At 41.7% G+C, this 24,701-nt stretch overlaps 1 protein-coding gene across 3 annotated transcripts in view; it reads right to left on the bottom strand.

Moving 5' to 3' along the window:
• epha3 (eph receptor A3) overlaps window positions 1-24,701 on the bottom strand; it is a 138,170-nt gene that overhangs the window by 6,407 nt on the left and 107,062 nt on the right. For all 3 annotated transcript variants that reach the window (XM_060929871.1, XM_060929873.1, XM_060929872.1), the window contains exons 12-16: window positions 23,375-23,436; window positions 21,135-21,344; window positions 12,887-13,036; window positions 11,534-11,727; window positions 6,762-6,911 (exon numbers count right to left, since the gene is read on the bottom strand). In XM_060929871.1, coding sequence (XP_060785854.1) covers window positions 6,762-6,911; window positions 11,534-11,727; window positions 12,887-13,036; window positions 21,135-21,344; window positions 23,375-23,436 — 766 coding nt within the window. The remainder of the gene's footprint in view (window positions 1-6,761; window positions 6,912-11,533; window positions 11,728-12,886; window positions 13,037-21,134; window positions 21,345-23,374; window positions 23,437-24,701) is intronic.

Genomic DNA, 24,701 nt, shown 5'->3' with positions numbered 1-24,701 from the left:
TCTAGCAGCAGAAGACCACACTGGGTGCCACTCCTGTCAGCTAAGAACAGGAAACTGAGGCTACAATTCGCACGGGCTCACCAAAATTGGACAATAGGAGATTGGAAAAATGCTGCCTGGTCTGATGAGTCTCAATTTCTACTGTGACATTTGGATGGTAGGTTCAGAAATTGGTGTAAACAACATGAAAGCATGGATCCATCCTGCCTTATATCAATGATTCAGGCTGCTGGTGGTAGTGGTGGTGTAATAGTCTGGGGAATATTTTCTTGGCACACTTTGGGCCCTTTAGTACCAATTGAGCATCATTTAAACGCCACAGCCAACATGAGTATTGCTACTGACCATGCCCATCCCTTTCTGACCACTGTGTACCCATCTTCTGATGGCTACTTCCAGCAGGATAATGTCCATCCATCCATCCATCCATCCATCCATCCATCCATCCATCCATCTTCTACCACTTATCCGGATCTGGGTCGCGAGGGTAACAGCCTAAGCAGAGCAGCCCAGACTTCCCTCTCCCCAGCCACCTCCACCAGCTCTTCCGGGGGAATACCAAGGCGTTCCCAGGCCAGCTGAGAGATGTAATCTCTCTAGTGTGTCCTGGGTCTGCCCCAGGGTCTCCTCCCGGTGGGGCATGCCCAGAAAACCTCCCTTGGGAGGTGTCCAGGGGATATCCTAACAAGGTGCCCGAACCACCTCAACTGACTCCTTTCAATGTGGAGGAGCAGCGGTTCTACTCTGAGTCTCTCCCGAATGACCAAGCTTCTCACCCTGTCTCTAAGGGAGAGCCCAGCCACCCTGCAGAGAAAACTAATTTCTACTGCTTGTATCTGCAATCTCATTCTTTCGGTCACTACCCATAGCTCGTGACCGTAGGTGAGAGTGGGAACGTAGATGGACCAGTAAATTGAGAGCTTTGCATTTTGGCTCAGCTCGCTCTTTACCACAACAGACCGGTTTAGTGTCCGCATCACTGCTGACGCTGCCCCAATCCATCTGTCCAAGTCCCGCTCCCCCTTACCCTCACTTGTGAACAAAACCCAGAGATACTTAAACTCCTCCACTTTAGGTAGCAACTCCCCCCATGGCAGGATAACGTGCCATGTCACAAAGCTCAAATCATCTCAAACTGGTTTCTTGAACATGACAGTGTGTTCACTGGACTCAAATGGCCTCCACAGTCACCAGATCTCAATGCAATAGAGTGCCTTTGGGATGTGGTGGAATGGGAAAGTTACATCATGGATGTGCAGCTGACAAATCTACAGCAACTGCGTGGTGCTATTATGTCAATATGGACCAAAATCTGAGGAATGTTTCTAGCACCTTGTTGAATCTATGCCATGAAGAATTAAGGCAGTTCTGAAGGCAAAAGGTGGTCCAACTCGGTACTAGCAAGGTGTACCTAATAAACTGGCCAGTGAGTGTACAGTATATTTGAAAAAAAAAAAGGTTTGCTAACATAAAGAGATATTTAATGCTAATTAATGCATTTTAATGCTACAAAGTCACCTGTAAGAAAAAGTTACAGCTGATAATAACTACTTATTGACTGAGCGCAAGGTCTTTACAGGAAAATATTAGAGCGAGGTATTGACAGTATGGGTCCGTACAAAAAGACAGAGGTCTGATATTTTCCTGTAAAGACCGAGCAAGTGAGCTTAATAAGGAGTTTATTATGGCTTTTTTATTTTTAAGATTAAAATAAACAGTCATCGTAGGTGTGAATGTGAATGGTTGTCTGTATGTATCGGCCCTGTGATGACCTGGCGACTTGTCCAGGGTGTACCCCGCCTTTCGCCCGTAGTCAGCTGGGATAGGCTCCAGCTTGCCTGCGACCCTGTAGATCAGGATGAAGCGGCTAGAGATAATGAGATGAGATGAGATAAACGGTCATTATAATGAGGCGTGACACTGCTTTCACTCATGTCATATTTGTAACGTAGTTGAATCACGCATGCGGAATAAGTGTCTAACGGTTTCAAAACCAAATTTATTTCTCCATTCGAGTAATACATGACAAATGTTTTGAGAAAGATAAAAATATAATCTATATTGGTTTATTTTTCAACAAAATGACGCTAGATAATGAACAGCTTTTTCATTGAAATTTGGCGCCTTGGAAAGAAAGTCTGTAATCGACCACGGACATTATGGGAAAATTCTGCCCGCCAAGGAACCAAAGTGCATGATTTTACCAGAAGTAGCTTGTGTCATCTCATCTCATCTCATCTCATCTCATCTCATCTCATCTCATCTCATCTCATTATCTCTAGCCGCTTTATCCTGTTCTACAGGGTCACAGGCAAGCTGGAGCCTATCCCAGCTGACTATGGGCGAAAGGCGGGGTACACCCTGGACAAGTCGCCAGGTCATCACAGGGCTGACACATAGACACAGACAACCATTCACACTCACATTCACACCTACGGTCAATTTAGAGTCACCAGTTAACCTAACCTGCATGTCTTTGGACTGTGGGGGAAACCGGAGCACCCAGAGGAAACCCACGCGGACACGGGGAGAACATGCAAACTCCGCACAGAAAGGCCCTTGCCGGCCACGGGGCTTGAACCCGGACCTTCTTGCTGTGAGGCGACAGCGCTAACCACTACACCACCGTGCTGCCCAGCTTGTGTCATATAATAATATAATAATAATAACAACCGGTGAACCTACATGATGTACAAAGATGCATACAGCAAACCTCAGTTTTAGTTCTACATTTTGGTGCTACTTTCAATTCATCTCTATAAAACACACTTTTAGAGATGACCTGCATAGGCACAAGATATGTTTACTATGTGCATATAACAGACATACTGTATATTGCGGATATATCCTATGTAACAATATACGGTAATCGCCCTCTTTGCGGATGACTCCAAACTATATTGAGCTATTGTCCATTCTGATGCCTGCAAGCTTCTCCAACAAAACCTGGACTGTCTGTACAAGTGGAGTCAAGACTGGAAAATGGATTTTAACGGAACCAAATGTAAAGTGCTGATCTCCAAGAAGAAAACTTCCTCAACAACCATTAGGAACTACACTCTAGACGGCCGACAGCTTGAAAGTGTTTCCTTCATCACTGACCTTGGCATAATGGTCTCCAATGATTTGTTCTGGTCAAAGCACATAGAAGTCACTGTTTCTAAAGCAAACATAATTCTTGATCTCCTTAAGAGAGTCTGCTGGGACGTACGAGACTCCAGCACCAGAAAGCTGCTATAGACCCCTTTCACTGACGTCACCCGAAACCGGAAGTAAACAGACCCTGCGCCATTTTGGAAGACCAACAAACTCGTGATTAGGGGGAAATAACAGCAGTGGTATGTGAACCCACGAGAATAAAGTGGAGTGGCAAACGACTTAAACAAACAAATCTGAGCTGTTTTATTTATGATTTATTGGCCCAACAGTAGACTTGAAAGAAACCTGTGTGAGACTTGGCAAAAAACTGTGGATATAATGGATAAGTCTATGCATGATCTGCGGACACTTTGAGGTAAGCAAACGCAAGAAATTCAGATTTAAAACATGCTAAATTGGCCCCAAGTTGATAACTGTATGAGGAGCAAGCCTCCCAGACTTCTACAATTTAATCTCATCTCATCTCATCTCATTATCTGTAGCCGCTTTATCCTGTTCTACAGGGTCGCAGGCAAACTGGAGCCTACCCCAGCTGACTACGGGCGAAAGGCGGGGTACACCCTGGACAAGTCGCCAGGTCATCACAGGGCTGACACATAGACACAGACAACCATTCACACTCACATTCACACCTACGGTCAATTTAGAGTCACCAGTTAACCTAACCTGCATGTCTTTGGACTGTGGGGGAAACCAGAGCACCCGGAGGAAACCCACGCGGACACGGGGAGAACATGCAAACTCCACACAGAAAGGCCCTCGCCGGTCACGGGGCTCGAACCCGGACCTTCTTGCTGTGAGGCGACAGCGCTAACCACTACACCACCGTGCCGCCCTTCTACAATTTAATAATAATAATAATAATAATAATAATTTAGGATGGTTTGGGGCTTGCTCTCCCTCCTATTATATAAATAAAGCATAGTTGTGTAGGCATATATCATAAATACATATGTATAATTTGGATAAATTAACCTAAATTATGGATACCTTAATAGTAACAAAAAGTATTAATTTTTCAACTGAAAAGATATATTATTAAAAGATAAATATCAGCAAGATTACCTTGGTCATAACTATGTGTAGGTTATTCTTAACAACAGCTGTAATATCACGAACCAAGCCACTAACAACATAATTGTAAGCCTGTAGCCCTTTGTAGGCTTTCAAATCATCAGCAGTGTGGGCACTGGGTGTAAACAACAAATAGTTTACAATGTCTGGGTAGCAAACAGATGGCAGAATTGGTGTCAGGTCCTCCTTATGTTTCCATTCTCCCTTGCCGCGAGTCTTATCATATGGGTCAAACCCATCAATCACAGCGAGTTTCTCCACATACCGTGCCCTTTCTGCAGCTGGTAATGTACTCACATAACCCGAATTATCATCCATCGTGTCACTTTACTCTTGCTCGTACTTTGTTTTATATTGTGAGTGCATGTACTTGGTCTTCCAATATGGCGCCTAACAAAATCTCGCGGTGCGGTGACGTCATGCGGTAGCCCTCTATACTGTGCACTGGTTTGACTGAAGCTGGAATATGGTAGTAGTTTGTGGTCACCTTACACTACTAAGCATCGAGCCCTCTTAGAGAACGTCCAGGGAAGAGCAACTAAATTCGTATTGAACTATCCCCAAAACATGACATATCGAGAGAGACTAATTAAACTTAATTTATTGCCTTTAGAATATCGTGGAGAAATATCAGATTTACTTCTATTTTTCAGGTCCAGAAATGGCCTTATATCTACTGATATTAGAAACCACCTGCGTACTTTTGAACCATATTATCGTACACGTAATTATGAACTTAATAATTATAATTTTATTTGCAAACATAATCAGGATTACTGTAGGAAATCATACTTTGTCAGGACCGCTGAATTGTGGAACTTGTTGCCATCTAGTACTAAGGAAATTAACCTATTTACTACTTTTAAGACCAATCTAATTAATATTTATTTGTCTAAGCAAGGAACTTGTAGTCCTCCAGGTTAGATATTAATTTAGCTTGATATACATTTTACTCCTTTGTCATATTCTTATTTATTTGTATGTACTTTTAGAGTATATTCTTAATGTATGTAATATTGGAGGGAGTTAGATTGCAGTTGGGACTCAAGTTCTGTTTCTTTCCCCCGTCACACCCCGTTTTAGATTGAATTATCTGTTTTGAGTCAATAATTATTCCTCTTTCTATTATTTGCATTGTAATGTATTTTTGGTTATGAATTCATTAAAATCTAAAAAATAATGTACTCCCTCAGACAGATTCTAATATGTGGCCGTTGCTATCAGCTCTTACTTCACAAGAAGAGTTAATTTCCTCAGAACAGCCAATTTGAACAAACAGGAGTCAGATAATCTTGTATAGGCCTATCAAACCCCAGAAATAAACCAATCAAACAAGATTCAAGTGACATAATAACAATTATATCCATTTTTACACAGAGGTCTAGCTGACATGGAAGAAATATGCTTTTGGCTTTTTGTTAAGGAGAAAGCGTGCCAGTACTCAAGAAAACCCAAATATCACAATCACATCCTAATTTCAGTATAAACAGTGTATAGCTGACAATCCAAAATTAAGCAGAGCCTTACCAGGGTACCTAACAAACAGGATATTTGTTCAGAGGTTTTGTTACATAGTGCTGAACAAAATATCATACAAAATCCATTTAAAGGGTATTTCACCATAATAGTCATTTAAAGATCAACTTCTATTGTCTCCATTTTTGTCAGACAATATGGCTCATTCGATTCCCTGTATAACGCTAAGTCATGAGAAAACATCTGCATCTTAAGTGACCCCATTCTGGGTCATGGTTATGGGAGAGAAAATCTATTTGCATATAATTATTTACGCAGCCCTCTAAACCAAATATACACATAAAGCATTCTTTGGGGCCACTCTCTCGCTGGGTAGCTGTTTCCTTCAGAGGGGTGCAGCGCAGAACAAGCAAACCACTGCTCCAGGACGAAAGCTTTGATCATGTTGATTATAAATGTCACATTATTTACACTGTCGAATACCTTATCAGTTGAGGGGGGAAAGTGTCTGGACAGATGTTATTTGGGCTACAAGAAGATTTTTTGCCAGCTACTATACAACTTTTTTTTTTCCCCAGAAGCAGAAGCAAACATGCAAAGATGTGAACCAAAGCTGGGACTGATATTTTAATTGCAGGCACTCTGTAAATAAGGCCTTTATTGTGTTGAGTATTTTGGGTGGTCACACCATCCAGTCCACACATAAAAAGGGACCACACTCGTGTTGCCTGTCTGACTTGTTTCTACTTTGCCTCTATGTGACAGTCTTACAAAAAGGGGTTCTATGTGTCTGCTGGTTTGTCACTGCAAAAAAACAAAGCTGTTGCAGTTGAGAGGAGACGCCTAAATAATCAAACATTTCTAAAGTCTGATGTGTTTACTGCACTCAAGTCATCACAAATCACTTTATGTGTTATACATGTATACCAGATATACACATGATTATATGTGTTCCCACCCAAATCCAAGAACTACAGTAGTTATGAGTTAAAGTACAGCTTTTCTCAAATGTGTGTATTTGAGGGAGTGCTGTGAGAGGAAGGGAGTCTTACTCAGCAGAGGTCTTGGGTAGTGTATCACAAGAGCTGTAGCTGACTCCGCTGAAGGCCTCTTTACAGGGTAGAGTCCTTGCACTCTCCAGCCAGTGGCCCACAGTGCTGAATGAGGTGATGTCCGTGCTGGTTTGGAGCTGATTGACTGGCCTAGGAGGCAAAGATAATGAATATGAAAACTCGTAATGTTTTGGAAAATGTGTTGTTATTATTCTTATGCCATAGCCCTCAAATCTGCTGATTGGTTTTCAGTAACAGTATGGTTCTGACAGTAGTGGCAACAGCAAGGTTTATATTAATGTGACTGCTGTAATATATTATCATTTCAATATTATCATAATCGTTGTGACATTAATGTGGTATGAAAAGAATAAAACACTTCAAAACATGCCGTTACTGGAAAATAGCCAACTTTAGTATGGAATCAATTTTGTGCCAAAATGTTCATACAATACTTTTGAAATATCAAACAAAAACGATAAATCAAAATTTAAAAAAAAAAGTTAATTTTTTTTAGACTGGCAAACAAATTATTCGTGTAATCGTGCAAAATATCAGTCTATTACTCTTCAGAAACCTTTTATTTTTGTTCCGCATCTTTCTCAGTTTTGTTTGACGTAATTTATTTTGGTTGCGATTCCAGCTTTCTCATTTGCGCTCCCTGACTTTTTGCTTGCAGTTTTGGCACAAACTTCACATGTGGGTGGGCTGTCCAGGAATGCATTCCCATTGGGTAACTTGTGTTTGACTGACAGCTACGCTCAGCCATTCCCCCGGAGGCTGTTGCGGCCATTCCCTACCCGGATTCTGGTGGACTGTTTGACGAGTGACTGATCCATTGACGGTAAACAAGGATCGAGTGGACTTCAGTGGCGACTATGATATTGAATTAATTCAACAAAGTGTAAGTACGGGACAAATGTGTTGTATGTGTTGCAGTAGTACACATTATGCAGGTGTTTCGTGGCAAATCAAATGTTAGACTTAGCTCCACTACCCAATATAATAGCTGTCTTGCTAACGTTAAACACACCTGCATAATGTGTACTACTACAACACATACAACACATTTGTCCTGTACTTACACTTTGTTGAATTAATTCAATATCATAGTTGCCACTGAAGTCCACTCGATCCTTGTTTACCGTCAATGGATCGGTCACTCGTCAAACAGTCCGCCAAAATCTGAGTAGGAAATGGCCGCAACAGCCTCCGGGGGAATGGCTGAGCATAGCTGTCAGTCAAACACAAGTTACCCAATGGGAATGCATTCCTGGACAGCCCACCCACACGTGAAGTTTGTGCCAAAACTGCAAGCAAAAAGTCAGGGAGCGCAAACGAGAAAGCTGGAATCGCAACCAAAATAAATTACGTCAAACAAAACTGAGAAAGACGCGGAACAAAAATAAAAGGTTTCTGAAGAGTAATAGACTGATATTTTGCACGATTACACGAATAATTTGTTTGCCAGTCTAAAAAAATTGACCTTTTTTATTATTTTTTAATTTTGATTTATCGTTTTTGTTTGATATTTCAAAAGTATTGTATGAACATTTTGGCACAAAATTGATTCCATACTTTAGGACTATCGTACCATTCCATCCATCCATTTTGGCACATCACTACAGTGACGTGGCCGCTCTGATGGCTTCAGCCATCAAAGTCTCTAGGGAACATTACAGTAGTGGTTTCCAGTTGCCTTCTACTGGATTATTATAGAGGTTTTCCCCTCTCAACCATTCACACTTATGGACGATTTAGAGCCATCAATTAGCCTAACATGCATGTCTTTGGATTGTGGGGGAAACCGGGGCACCTGGAGGAAACCCACACAGACACAGGGAGAACATGCAAACACCACACAGAAAGGCCCCTGTGGACCACGGGGCTTGAATCCAAAACCTTCTTGCAACAGTGCTAACCACTACACCAACGTGCCACCCTTGTCTACTGTAGCAGAGATTATTTCCCCATCACCAGACAATACATTTACTCTAGTTTTCCAGTACTTAATATAGTAATTTATTTGAAAAATTAAAGTCTAAATGCCAAACATTCCCTGATGAAATTCAATGCATGCAGGAAAGTTTATTTTAATGCATCACCATCTCTGACTATTTCCCACTGTGCTTATTTCCACTGGATGTATGTGTATCAGAAGCACATTTATGAGGTAAAAACTGTCCAATAGGTGAATAATTCTATGGAACCATTAAGACACAATCAGTTACAGTACTACGAAAACTATCCAGTTGCATGTTCCTTCTGTACTCTCATACATTAGATGATAACGATATTTTACAGTAATTTTCAGACCACTGTTTTTATATTCAATCATTCAAAGTCATGTCTACTCTTTCTTTGACACCTGTTTGTAGTATATATGACATCATGCTGAGTAAAATGTGTCACTGAAAAATATAATTTGTTCTTTTCACGCAAAAAAGCCTTTCATAGCAGTTCAAATTTAATGATGGGCTTCCTACCAAGTCAGTGATTGTTATACCTAAAAAAGGCTTAAAGAACAACAAAGAAGGAAACCTGATCATAACCAGGAGAATCAAATGTAGGGAATGAGATTATGATTCCCCTAGAGATGGCTATTAATAGTAATTTGAATAAACAAATTATAATATCAGGAAGTCCACCCTCCAGTCACGTTTGTTCAGTGGCAGACAATGGAAAAGCCTGAAGTAATAGCTGTGGCATCTAGACAAGGAAATGCAATATACCCAGATTATCAAGATCATAGGTGAAATCAGAAATCTTCTACAGATGTTCGGACACACAAAACAAGAGAAAGAGAGTTCATACTTTAAAAGACTGCCCACCAAAATATGCAGGCTTCATCTTCACATTCCTTTGAACTCATGCACCAAATATTGAGTGAATGACTGGAAAAAAATGCGTAACTTTAATGATGCTCTTCGATATCTCCATTGTTAAATATGTTTTAGAATAAAATGTTAGAAGCAAGCACTGTGATACGCTGGTGACCTGTACAGGGTGTACCCCGCCTCTCGCCCATTGTTAGCTGGGATTGGCTCCAGTTCAACCGTGACCCACAATGGACAAACGGTATAGAAAATGAATGAATGAATGAATAAATGTTACAAGCATAATCTTAGATGTCAGGTTATTTGAACACAACATGGTAGATCTGTACACTGGCCATCAAAGGACTGTAGTGGTAAACAGATGTTCTCTGAGCTCAGGTAAAAACTGGCAAAGAACACGTTTCCTAAGGATACGGAGAGAGTACTGATGTGAATGCATCACTCAAAGCTCTGCACTTAACTCACTGACTACATCAGTAAACTATAAATGACCTCAACTTTTTTTTCTTTTGGTGTTTTGATCTCATGGTTTATTTTCAGACACCACACTGAATTCTCAACAAAACACATACAGCACAGAGGGAAGGCCAAACATGAAAAGAAACAGCTTTGTTGTTGGAAATGGAAGTGATAGTCTAAAACCCTTGTGTCCAAAATCTGCTGGCTCTTCAACTCTGAGCCTTCTCTCGGCATGCGTGCATCAGACACGTGGGACAAAACTAGGGGTAAACAATTGCCTCTCTGTCTGTTCTATCTTTTTTCTTTTTTTCTCTCTCTCTCTTTCCCAACTGGTGTAGTGACCTCTAAATAACTGTGGCTGCATAGTATCTTGTTTTTAATGCTCTTGAGGGAGAAAAGGGAGGAGGAAGAACTTGCCCTTCTCTGTTGCAGGAGAGACATCTGGGCAGCTTCATCATGGACAAGAATGCACCTCTTGCTGCGAAGGGGAGCAGGGTGCCTGAGCCATCTCTGAGCTGGAACAGTGCCTCTGTTTCACTTCCTGTGTAACACGCTCTGTAGATTTTACTCATCCTTCTGACTGAGGGTCAGGCCTTGGAGCCTGAGGTCGGGTTTTAAAATTGGCTGAATTGCTGATCTATTAGCACATAGGGCTTGTAGATAAACGAGGTGCATAAGAGCGGGCACAGCTGAAACTGTAGAATGACTTTTTCAGCACCTCAGAGTAATAAATCACCTGGGCCTAGTGCTCCCTGGCTCTCCATGTTAAAAACCAATTAGGAAAATTACAAGTGAACTCCCTGGCACATATTTGCACTTCCTTAAGACATCATTAGTCACAGTTATGTGCTTGGGCATCTTAATAATTAAATAGTTCCCTGTTACATTTAACAGATTGGCACTGAATGAGCAAATGTACCAGGATATTACTCAGGTAAGCTAAGTCTTGTCCTATTTTAACCCAGAAAACGAAAGGCCTCACAAGACCATTTCTAGAATGACAGGAAGTGTAAAGGTGAACAGTTTTCTTTGTGACCATCTTTGTATAAAAATACATTTGATACAAACTTATGAACTAAGAACCAAGGCAGACAGTATCCTGCATACCCTACTGACCAGGACAAGCAGGAAGCCAAAAGCTATTTATTGCACACACTGTCTGTCTCAAGACAATAACTGCAAACTGGTTCCATTAAAAATAACAGCAAAAATAACTTCCAGTAAATCTTGATTCCTCATTTAGACGGTAAAGCACAATGACCAGCAGCCAGGTGGTGGGGGTGGAACTATAAATCTTAGTGACTTGAGTGTATAAAGGAGGAAGAAGCTGTTTCCTTTCATTAAGGTTCATGAGAAAGCTATGTGTTGATGAACAGAATGTGACATGGAGCTGAACATGAGTGGGTGGCAGTTTGCACTAAACACATGTTCAGTGCTGAGCTTCTGGATATTGTGGGTGGATGAATAATCAATTACCTGGAGGCGGTGCTGGCTGTGACCTTCAGACTGCCTGGGTTACGTATAAGTTTGTCCAGAATGCTGACAATCTGCTCAAACTTGGGCCGGTTGTTTCTGTCTTTCTGCCAGCAGTCCAGCATTAGCTGGTATAAGGGTGCAGGGCAGTCCATTGGTGGGGGAAGACGGTAGCCTTCATCCACTGCTTTGATCACCTGAAGCATGGAAAAGAAAAAAAAAAACATTGTTATGCTGAAAGGCCACATGTTCTGATGTTAAACTAAATATAAACCAATGTCCAGACTTTTTTTAAGTTCCACTTGATCAATAGATAATTACAGTGGAGTCATCAATGTCAACAAATCCATGTTGCTATCTTATATTTATATTTATAGTATTTGGAAGACACCCTTATCCAAAACAACTCATAGTCTCCATCAAAACATACCCTCATGCTAGTACAGATAGGTCAGGGTCCAAAAATAATATTAACCTAAAGCCTTGCTAGAGATGAACCTGTCTTCAAAGCAACCGCATGACATAATTTGATTCTTGGGTCCAGAACTGTCTAAGAAGGTTCATGCATTGCCTCATTAGATAAAATAAAATCGTATGTTTTATTGCAAGATGAAGTAACATAACAACAATGGAACTATGGTCTGTGAACATAATAACTGATTTTAGTATAAATACGGAAGTGATTATAGGAAATCGTGTGTGCTGACTGGTTGAGAGAGTCGGACTACTTCTCAATAATTATCTCGAGCGACTCGGCAAAATGGCGGCCAATTGCTTCGTCACCACAAGTGAGGAAGAATTACAAATTATGAAAGAAAATGCTGTTCCTAAAAGCACTAAAGATGCTACGAAGTTTGGTCTAAAACTATTCAAAGGTAAGGTGGAACTGTGATTTATTTTATTTATTTCAAAACAAAGTATTTTATGTGACTCGGTGTAGATAAGCGACACCAGCTTGCGTACATTACATTTGCATGCTGCTTTTGAAGATTGAAATACATTTTTTTAATATATATATTTTTAATAATCACTGGTGTAGTTATATTAAAACAATTATCTGCCTCAGGCTCAGTGAATATCGGTGAATAATAACTGAGACAAAGTCAAGGTTATTATTCACCGATATTCACTTCGCCTTCGCCGAATAATTGTTAATTATGACTGGTTTGGCAGATCATTGATCTCATGAGAAAGCTCTTTGTCAGTAATGTCTCTGTACGAGGCTGAGTGTGCTGTCTCTGCATGCATGAAAGCATTCAGGTGATCAGTATCAGGTTATGTTTTGCCATCTGTGCTCTCCATGCTTTACTTTCTCTTACAGCAGGTATGGTGCCATAGTAGCGTTGCTTTACTCACATCCTGATTGGACATCTCCCAGTAAGGCCTCTCTCCATAGGACAGGACTTCCCACAGTACAATGCCATAGCTCCACACATCGCTGGCTGAAGTGAACTTGCGATAAGCAATAGCTTCTGGTGCTGTCCACCTGATTGGGATCTTCCCACCCTGAAGAATGACATGGTCTCATTAGCCAGTTAATTGTTTTACATGCTAGACTGTTAGAAATCAGGAACCTCCATAAGGAGCATGTTTGCGTTAATGCATTGAGTTTAAGGTTAACGTAATATCTGAACAGTACTGTATATTCTGTGTTATCTAAAATACAGTCACGCATTTTAAGCAGGCCACATGTAAGAAGACTTACATGAGGGAGGAGGAAATATCAAATTGTTATGCATGTAATGAATAAAATTACAGTGATGATGTAATATCTGCTGTGCTAACATTAGCATTTGTTTGCTGTTGAACAGGACCTGGCTGCAGAACATCACCGTAAGTGAGGTTGAAATGCAGGACTCTGATCTGTAGTGATCTTGGTCTGGGCTTTAGTGCTGCCTAAGCTACTTTCATCTGCAAAGTCGCCTCCCTGAGGAGCTGCACTGTATTTACCCAGCTCTGCCTGAGCTCCCAGGCTGGAGTTACTCTGAGATCAGCCCTCATTGCTGCACAGGGGTGGAAAGAAAGAGAATGGTGGTGGAGCCAAAGCCAACCAGCTACACAGCCAAGTAACACAACTCCTGCCCAGCTTTATCCAAACACCTGGTCCTCAAAAAATAAATTCACTTGCATGCAGGTCTCCCCACTGCGCATACTCACACAACCCCAGCTCTTTTAGCATTGGGGATTACCACTAAAGAGTGCAAAATCTCAGAGGTCTATACTCTCCTGTCCTGCTTTAGTAAAGGCTGAAGGTGAAAATGGCCACATTAAATACAAAAAGGTAGATAGGGCTAAGCCAGAGACATCTCCATCTTGGATAAGGAAACAGTATTAGTTACATTACATTAATGGCATTTAGCAGACACTCTTATCCAGAGCAATGTATAATATACCCAGAGCAGCCTGGGGTTAGGTACCTTGTTCAAGGGCACTTCAGCTATTCTTGCTGGTCCAGGGAATTGAACCAGTGACCTTTTGGTCCCAAAGCTGCTTCTCTGACCATTAGGCCATGGCTTCCCCATAGTTCATTGGCTTAAGCAGAATTTAGCATCAGTTACAATTTTCTATAAAAATGCTGACTCACTGTACAGCATCTGAATGTATAAAAGACAGGGACGCACTTATCACAGATGAAAGCTCTGAGAATTTTATGAAGGAAATAAGGCAGCTGTTTAGCTAGGTGCTGGCTAGGTAAATTTACAGTTTATTTATGTTTATTACAGTTTTCAACTATCCATCATCTGTAGCTGCTTATCCTGTGCAGGGTCGCAGGCAAACTGGAGCCTATCCCAGCTGACTATGGGCGAGAGGCAGGGTACACTCTGGACAAGTCGCCAGGTCATCGCAGGGCTGACACATAGAGACAAACAACCATTCACACTCACACCTACTGTCAATTTAGAGCCACCATCTGTAGCTGCTTGCCTGTGACCCTGCACAGGATAAGCAGCTACAGATGATGTATAGTTGAAAACTGTAATAAACATAAATAAACTGTAAATTTACCTAGCCAGCACCTAACTAAACAGCTGCCTTATTTCCTTCATAAAATTCTTAGAGCTTTCATCTGTGATAAGTGCAGCCCTGTCTTTTATACATTCAAATGAGGTCAACTGAGGAAGCTTCACCCCAGGAAAGCAGCAGGTCCAGACAAGGTGTGTCCCCGACTACTGAAGACCTGCGCTGCTGAACTGGGTGAACCACTCCAACGCATCTTCAACCTCAGCCTGCAGCTGGGGAGAGTGCCAACCCTCTGGAAGACATCATGTATCGTTCCAGTTCCCAAAAAGAATCGGCCCAGCGAGCTGAACGACTTCTGACCGGTGGCACTCACTTCACATCTGATGAAGATGTTGGAGCGGCTCTTCCTCAGCCTCCTCAGACCCCAGGTACAACATGCCCAGGACTGTCTGCAGTTTGCATACCGGGCAGGTGTTGGTGTGGAAGACACCATCCTCTACCTGCTACACCGAGCCCACTCGCATCTGGATAAGGGAAATGGCACAGTGAGGATCCTCTTCTTGGACTTCTCAAGTGCCTTCAACACCATCCAGCCCCTACTGCTTCAGGACAAACTGAACAGGATGCGAGTGGACCCCTGCCTGGTCACCTGGATCTCCAGCTACCTCACTGACAGGCCGCAGTACGTCAGGCTGAAGGACATCACATCTGACACTGTGATTAGCAGCACCGGAGCACCCCAGGGCATGGTGCTGGCCCCTCTTCTCTTCACCCTGTACACCGTGGACTTCTGCTACAACTCGGAGCTGTGTCACATTCAGAAGTTTGCCGATGACACAGCCATCGTTGAGTGTATCAGTGATGACAGAGAGGAGGAGTATAGGAGCCTGGTGAGGGACCTTACTGTGTGGTGCAACAGGAACCATCTGCCGCTCAACACCTCGAAGACCAAGGAGCTGGTCATTGACTTTGGGAGGTCCAGACCAAGGTCACGACCAGTTCTGATCGAGGGAGTCAAGGTGGAGGCTGTGGATTCCTACAAGTAACTCAGGCTGTGGCTGGACAGCAAGCTGGACTGGACTTGCAACACCAATCATTTATACAGGAAGGGACAGAGCAGGCTATACTTCCTTAGGAGGCTGCAGTCCTTTAACATCTGCAGGAAACTCCTGTGGATGTTCTATCAGCCTGTGGTCACCAGTGTCCTGTTTTACACCGTGGTGTGCTGGGGGGCAGCACATCCAAGAAGGACACATCCAGGCTGGACAAACTGATCAGGCAGGCCAGCTCTGTGGTCGGCATGAAGCTGGACTCTCTGGTAATGGTGGCAGAGAAGAGGTCTATGGACAAACTATTGAACATCATGGACGATGCCAGTCACCCTCTGCACACCGTCATCAGCAACCAGAGGAGCCTGTTCAGTGAAAGAATGCTCCTTCCCAAGTGCAGGATAAACAGACTCAAAAACTCCTTTGTCCCTCATGCTATCAGACTGTACAACTCCTCTCTGGGGGGGAGGAGGGGTAACAGGAGGACAGAGGACAGGAAGGAGCAGTAGCCTAGCCTAACAATAAGCAATACCGGACAATGTGCAATATCTTTCCTGCTGCGCCCCCCCTTTTTTTCCCCCTCTCTCTCTTCCCCATATCTTATTCTTTTATATTTGTATATGTAAATACTTAATTTATTTTAATTTATCTAGAAGTTTTCTCGATTTCTTTTCTCTGTTTATCTGTAATGATGCTGCTGGAATCTTAATTTCCCTGAGGGAACCCTCCCAAAGGTATCAATAAAGTTTTATCTAATCAGCATGTCTTTGGGGGAAACCAGAGCACCCAGAGTAAACCCACACAAACACGAGGAGAACATGCAAACTCCACACAGAAAGGCCCTCATCGGCCGCTGGGCTTGAACCCAGGACCTTCTTGCTGTGAGGTGACAGTGCTAACCACTACACCACTGCACTGCCCAGTTTTCAACTAATTTTCCTCATATGTGGTAGTCTATATAGTATGGTGTTAGTTTTAGTTAGTATGTGAATATGTGATCGAGTACTATTGACTTGATTGAGAGATCACAAGTTCTATTCACGGTCAGGTCATACTAAAGACCATCATAAAAATGGTACGTACTGCCATCTGGCAAGGTGCAGCAATGCAGATGTGAGTAAGGCATCAAACTCTCACGGGTACCAGAGGACCAACTCCCCCACTGTAACTCTAACTATGTAATAGGCGAGAGGCCAAGGGCTATAGAAACGGATATGGGTGGGTGCTGCCCGGTGTGCCTTAACCTGATTAGTACTAGTTGGGAGACTGCCTGTGAATACCAGGTGCTGGCACAGGAAGGAGTCTGACTTTGACTACTGATTTATGGTATGGTCATCATCATGATGTAGATTCCGGTAGCTATAGTTAGCCTGAAGCCATGTCGATTTGTACTTGTACTCTTTTGTACCTGCTTTTACATTGCCTGCCCAGGGACCACAGATGAAAATTAGCTCATAGCTAACTCTGGTGCAAAGCTGGGTTGTGCACGGGCTCTGTTAACAAAAACCAATAAACTAAACCAAACTAAACTATCACAATAGCTGCTGCTTGATATGTTTATGATACAACCCCAATTCCAAAAAAGTTGGGACGCTGTGTAAACTGTAAATAAAGACAGAATGAGAATTTGCAAATCATGGAAACCCTATATTTCACTGAAAATAGTACAAAGACAACATATCACGTTGAAACTGATAAATTTTATTTTTTTAAAATATATGCTCATTTTGAATTTGATGTCAGCAACACGTTTCAAAAAAGTTGGGACGGGCCATGTTTACCACTGTGTTGCATCACCTCTACTTTTAACACTGTAAACGTTTGGGAACTGAGGAGACCAATTGCTGTAGTTTTGAAAGAGAAATGTTGTCCCATTTTTGCCTGATATACAATTTCAGTTGCTCAACAGTTCGGGGTATCCTTTGTCATATTTTGCGCTTCATAATGCACCAAATGTTGAAATGGGAGACAGGTCTGGACTGCAGGCAGACCAGTTTAGCACCTGCACTCTTTTACTATGGAGCCATGCAGTTTTAATATGTGTAGAAAGCGGTTTGGCGTTGTCTTGCTGAAAGAAGGATCATACCATCACAGATGCTGGCTTTTGAACTGTGCACTGATAACAAGCCGGATGGTCCCTCTCCTCTTTAACCTGGAGGATGAGGTTTCCATAATTTCTAAAAAGAATTTCTACTTTTGATTTGTCAGACCTTGGGACAACTTTCCACTTTGCCTCAGTCCATCATAAAAGAGCTTGGGCCCAGAGAAGGTGGCGGTGTTTCTGGATATTACTCTGAGATCAGTTATCTGGTTTTAACTTGCACTTGTGGATGCAGTAATGAACTGTTTTCACAGACGATGGTTTTCTGAAGTGTTCCTGAGCCCATACAGTGATTTCCACTACAGACACGTGTCTGCTTTTAATGCAGTGTTGCCTGAGGGCCTGAAGATCACAGGCATCCAATGTCAGTTTTCAGCCTTGTCTCTTGCATACAGAGATTTCTCCAGAGTCTCTGAATCTTGTAATGATATCAGAATCAGAAACACTTTTATTGCCAGGTGTGCGAACACACACGAGGAATTTGACTCCGGTACCACTTAGCTTTCATAGTACAACACAGATAAAAGCATACACACAAAACGAACAAACAAACAAACAAACAAACAAACAAACAAACAAACAAACACAGGAATGGTGCAACAGTAGGGAATAATAGGAAATAATAGGAAATACAGAGAGAAAGTCTAATTGCAGTGATCTTCAGGGGAAGATTGTTGCTCCAGCAACGACCTTGAGGCAGTGCTGGCTGGGAAAGACGAAGATAAGATTGGAATTTGTTTAGGTTTGAAACGGGTAGACGTGGCAGACTACCCCGCTCATCCATTCTGGTCACTAAAATGATCCGTATCTCTCTGCAAAGCCATCAACTTCTCCAATATGGAATCCACCGAGCGGCTCAAGTTTTTAAATAGCCACAGTCTGAGTGCCGACAGCTCTGCCCACTGCTTCAATCATGTCGGGCAGCTTTATGGGGCTTTGAAGAGCTGTCACCGTTTTCTGATTTCCTCGATACACCAGGGCAATGCCTAGTCCAATCAGCAAAAGTCCTGTGATCATTGTTCCGAATAGGTAAATATCCTCAATGTCCTCCACAGAAAGAACCGCCAGGCACACGACACGACACTTCTCCCAAGCGTCCATCGTATATCCAGCTGCGAACGTTCCGGCAGGACAGGCTGGTTCCCCCGGACCTAGGCTTCTTGTCAAGAAGATTGTGTCAATTGCGTGAAGAGACCAGTTTATCAAATCCATGAATTTTGATTTGAAGAACAATGCAGAAAGGGTCTCTCAGACAAGACGAGTCAGCAGAGCAGAAGCAGGAATATACACCATAGATGATGTGATCCCCAAATTATACACCATTTTTAGTAGATATTATACACCATAGATGATGTGATCCCCAAATTCTTTGCAATTTTACATTGAGGAACGTTATTCTTAAATTGTTGCACTATTTGCCCATGCAGTCTTTCACAGAGCAGTGAACCCCTCCCCATCTTTATTTCTGAAAGATTCCGCCTATCTGGGATGCTCTTTTTATACCCAGTCATGTTACTGACCTGCTGCCAATTAACCTTAGTTTTTTTTAGCATTACACAACTTTTTCAGTCTTTTGTTGGCCCTGTCCCAACTTCTCTACTGATATCAAATTCAAAATGAGCATATATTTTTCGAAAAACAATATAATTTCTCAGTTTCAATATTTGATATTTTGTCTTTGTACTATTTTCAATAAAATATAGGGTTTCCATGATTTGCAAATATTCACATTCTGTTTTTATTTATGTTTTACACAGTGTCCCAGCATTTTTTGGAATTGAGGTTGTAAATATATTGTTACACAGTATTTTACATCATCATCATACCTGAAACTTATACTTTGTGATTTTAAGAAATTCTCATTTCCAACTCTGCTATTGTTGATATTTCTGTTGTGTGAATTTAAAAATCATAATGTCTACTCCATCTATTCTATTTTATTAATAATAAGCTATTATTATAGTTATATTTAATAAGTTGTATAGTAGATGTCAGTAACAATAAAATGCAAGCTCAAGACCAGCACATCCCATCTCAAACATACATGAACATCTGTCTACTTTCGCTCTGATTGACAGGGGGGAGAGAGAGTACGCCATCCTTCTCACCCAGAGAGCTTGGCCAATTCTGCTCTCTTGGACTCCTGTTTATGACCAGCTACAGAATAATCAGGATTCGAACTTATCTCCCTACAATAGTACAAAAACTTTTTTGTTGGGCCACTTGGGAACCAAGCAAAACATTTGTAAGTTTATAGAAGAAGATAGAAGATAGAATGCCTTTATTGTCACTATACACATGTACAATGAGATTAAAGCATCTCCAATAACAGTGCAAACAGCGTGTAGAGAGGGAGAGAGAGAGGAAGGGGGGAAGGGAAAAGAGAGAAGAAAAAAGGGGGGGTAAGGTGCACAGTCTGAGGTGTATGTGTTGTGTTACACATTATGGAGTGAGGTATTGCACATATAAAGTATTGCACAGTGACAGTCACATTGTAAATTATTGTACGAGAGAGTCACATTATAAGATAAAATATTACACATTATGAATTATTGCAAGGTAAGGTAAGGTGCACAGGCTTGAGGTATATGTGCTGTGTGTAAGGTGCACAGTGGCTGTGCACTGATATGCTGGTACACTGATAATAAAAACTTTTTTTTTCATATGACATTTTTTTCTCCAAGTGAATAGAAGAAAGAAAGAAACCTTTATTTGTCACATGCACACTTCAAGCACAGTGAAATTCATCCTCTGCATTTAACCCATCTGAAGCAGTGAAAACACACACACCCAGAGCAGTGGGCAGCCACACCAAAGCACCCAGGGAGCAGTCAGGGGTTAGGTACCTTGCTCAAGGGCACCTCAGCCCAAGGCCACCCCACATCAACCTAACTGCATGTCTTTGGATTGTGGGGGAAACCAGAGCACCCGGAGGAAACCCACACAGACGCAGGGAGAACATGCAAACTCCACACAGAAAGGCCCTTGCCGGCCACTGGGTTCGAACCCAGAACCCTCTTGCTGTGATACGACCGTGCTAACCACTACACCACCGTACCACCCCAAATATCCAATATACTCAATTTACTAAACACATGCTTGAGGTCTGAAGCAAGCCTATGCTCTAAATTAGGCAGTGATCTTTTGGAATTACATTAGCCTTTTCAGATTCATAATTTATTTATACTGTGGTGTCTGCTCTGCTGCCAAACGGCTTCTTCTGTGTATGTCAGATGGACATATATAGTCATTAATTCATAGTAATTTACTGAGAGCTTGGCTGAGAGAAGATAGTGAGCATAAGGCATTTCAGGTTCAGGATCTGAGATGAATGTAGTCATGTTTAGCCATGTTTATTACCAAATAGATCTGAACTGCTACTTGAAGCGACTGGCCTCTTGTAAAATTTGCAGTTTCAAGAACGAAACAATAAGATAAATATCACATCAGCTTGAGTTTTTTTTAGTTAGAGTATGAGTAAACTCGCACTCACTCTTGTTGTGTAGGCTGCTTCTGGATCATCCTCAAGCACTCTGGACAAGCCAAAGTCAGACACCTTACACACCAGGTTGCTGTTGACCAAGATGTTGCGGGCCGCGAGGTCTCTGTGCACATAGCCCATGTCTGAGAGGTATTTCATACCTGACGCAATACCACGAAGCATTCCTACCAGCTGAATCACCGTGAACTGAGCATCATGTTTCTGATACAGAGAGAGAGAGAGAGAGAGAGAGTGAAAAAGAGGATGAGATGTAGGTGTTTCATATCACAGTACCATAAAAAAATAATAATAATATAGGAGAAATACTGGAAGTGGATGTGGTCATGCCTGAAAACATTTCTGAATACAAGCTTATTGCACCTGATGTCCCTTTGGTCTGAACAGGTGAACAGAAAACTGGTAAAATCAGATAAGTCTCACTCAGAACATCATATAACATCATTATAATTTGAAAACACAAACAAGAAAGATGCACAAAATTACTTTAAAGGCTTCATATCTGTTTTTCAGAAGCTCACTGGCAGGTTGCCTCTGTTTACACTGGCACGTGTGAAAAGGGTTTATGCTGAGAGGTATGTTCAGTGTTCAGAGATAAACACCAGGGAGGAAGCTCTTCAGGATGAGAGGAGAAACACACCGGATAAGCAAGATAGCATTGATTTGTCAGCAAGCTCTAGAGAAAGAGGCTTCTTTACTCAAAACAAGCACTCTCAACAGATGGCCAGTGTGGGAGCTGGTCTTTTTCAATGTGTCCTTTCATGAATCCTTTTCTCTTATGTATTATGTCTTTCTTTCTTTCTCTCTATCTTTTACTTACTATATTTATCCACCTCCTTCGAAGAAAAAGCAGGGAACTATGTTTATATGCTGCATACAAACTAAGCTTGGATGAACACAAAACCTGGACCACCTGGAACTGACTGGAGTTCAGAGAGGTTCAAAGGATGGCTTAATAATAGTGATATAAGCATTAGTGAGGAAAGGCTCTTGGAGAAGATGTCAGTATTCTTTGATAGTGAACAGGCCCTGCTGAAATGCACAGGAAATTGCTGCAACTGTTTTGCCTTTTTTGGGATGCTGTGCAGGCGCATATGGAATACAGTTCAGACCGCTCCTGCTAAAACCAGACCGTCTCTGCTCAAACTGCTTTAATGTTATGCTAATTTCAGTCATCGAGCCTGTATTTAACCGGAATTGCAAAGTACTCTCAGCTGTCTTATCCAGATGCAGATTTTTTTTTTTTTGGCAAAGTTTTGCTGTGCTCAGTGAAATAAGGTGCAATTAGGCATAACTTTTTTCTCTACGATGTAGAATGTAGTATAATATGATTAAAACGATAAACTGCACCATGAACATCTATTTGGCATTTTATCACTTTGTTGTACTGATATCGACATGTCTGTCATGGTCCCAGTGATGTTTAGCTACTTGAAAAATGACAAAAAATGTGGGCAAAGTATTGTGAGATGTAACACCGCCAAGGCAAGAGTGTGGTGGCCAAAGGTTAATCTGACATGTTTAATGAGCTCATTAGTGCTTTAATCAGCACTTTTTTTCAGAAGAGCCATCCTTCTGCATGGCACGCATTCTCCACAGACTGTCTGTTTATTTTTGTTGTGCTTACATAGCCACAAGGGGAAGTCATTTGAAGGACAGATCTTGCCCACTCTGTTTAAGTGGGCAGGCACAAAGCCATAGTCTTCACGTTTGCAAATCCATGCCCGCTATCTGCATTTTTTTTCCTCCCCAAGTAGATGCCTAGTTTATTCTTTCTGAAAGAATTAGGGCATTGTGCAGACGAGTTCAAGTAAACCACTGACACTTAAAAGCTTTTGGAACATCAGGCTCTATTTAAGACAATTCCCCTTTAGCTATAAAATAAAATACAATGGCTGATCCTTTTGCATAACAATCACTACAAAAAAAAAAAAAAAAAAACTCTGTCCCAGTATCAGTTCTCTAACCCACTCTGGCTTTGCACCAAAGTGCAATTTGTGTCTATCTGTGGAAAGCAAAATGTTCTTAGTTATGGAGAACATTTAGAGCTTGCTGTGGTAAGCAGATACTTTGCAGGGTGATGTGAGAAAAACAGGAACAGGGTAACAGAGACAGAGAGAGTGAATGAGGAAGAAAGTCAGGTAGTTAAATCAATTTAAGATGAAACTTTTGTGCTATTTGTCTGATCATACATAATGGAGGCTCATTATCTGCACTCTACGTGTCATACTCACTCGAAGGAAGCTGTCCAAAGAGCCATTCTCCATGTACTCCGTAACAATCATTACTGGCTTACCTAGAGAGAGAGAGAGAGAGAAGCAGTGATGATTTCAGGCAACTGAAGTTCTGCACTGTGTTGACTGGAGCTACATGTAGGCTCGATTTGCTACGCTGAAAACTAATGATCCATTTTGTGACACTTGAGCAAAACATTTCCACACCTTTGAATTAGCTGAAACTTTCACTTCTTTCATGCTATATGTTATAGGTATATTCTGAAATCGTAGCAACATTGCAAAGTTATTTCTAGAATGATACCATTTTAGTTGTGATGAGATTTATTACTTTCAGACCAGCAGCATATGTGTTCTATTTAAAAAAAAAAAAACAGCTGCGTTTTTATAGGTTTGAAGCAAAGCGAACGGATACCAACCCTGGAACTTTCATCACATCTGAGATATCGCCTAAGCTCCCAAGACAATGGCAAGGCTCGCAGTGCTTGGGTGCACTTCTTCACATGACACTCCCGACACTGTGAGGTCAGTGTGTGGCCGTGAGTTCAAGAGCACTTCCTGAAGGATAAAAAGAGTCTCTGTCTGAAGCCTCTGTCTAAAGGGCCTACAAGGTCAGCTGTCAGTGTCTGACAGCTTTATTCGTTCTCCTTGCTGGACATAAATTGCTTTTTATCAATTTCATCTTTATTCCAGGTCCTATAAAAGGTTCATGTACAAAACAAGGAGGACAAATCAGGGACAACTAGATGAACAGGTATGCTACTACTATATGTTTGATAATTTTTGCCTTATTTTGGCTCCTTTGTCATCCAAACGTGTACATGGAAAAACAGGAATACCACACATCTGGGAAAAATAGACCTGAGCTCAAGGTAAAAAGTGCAGCATAGTACTAAACTTACTGTGCTAGGGAACGTGAACAAACACAGCTCAGTTAATGAAAGCTGTTTTAGTCATACGACACTTTCTATCTTGTTAGGAGCTGTTTATATTACATGGCTTACTCTGTAGTGTAGATGAACAGTCCAACCTGTTACATATCATGATGACCTGCCTCTTTCTCCAAACACATGGGCCATTCCTACTCCAAACAGTCTGGGATACTATTAAACACACTCTTACTTTCACTGACCTGTGATGAAGTGCTCTTTATACACTTCAGTCGCCAGCCTTTATGGTTTCTTACAACAACAACAACAACAACAACAACAAGTTTCCTGGCAATAAACTGGTGATCATAATGCCAGCTAGTGATAAATATTGCAGCCGTTCCTTCCCTGGGAAACACTAACTGTAGTTCCACAAATATTTTGTCAAATAACACAAG

Source organism: Neoarius graeffei, chromosome 9 (genome assembly GCF_027579695.1).
Source record: "Neoarius graeffei isolate fNeoGra1 chromosome 9, fNeoGra1.pri, whole genome shotgun sequence".
NCBI lineage: Eukaryota > Metazoa > Chordata > Actinopteri > Siluriformes > Ariidae > Neoarius > Neoarius graeffei.
The sequence above is the reverse complement of the archived record's forward strand: the minus strand, read 5'-3'. Positions and strand labels throughout refer to the sequence as shown.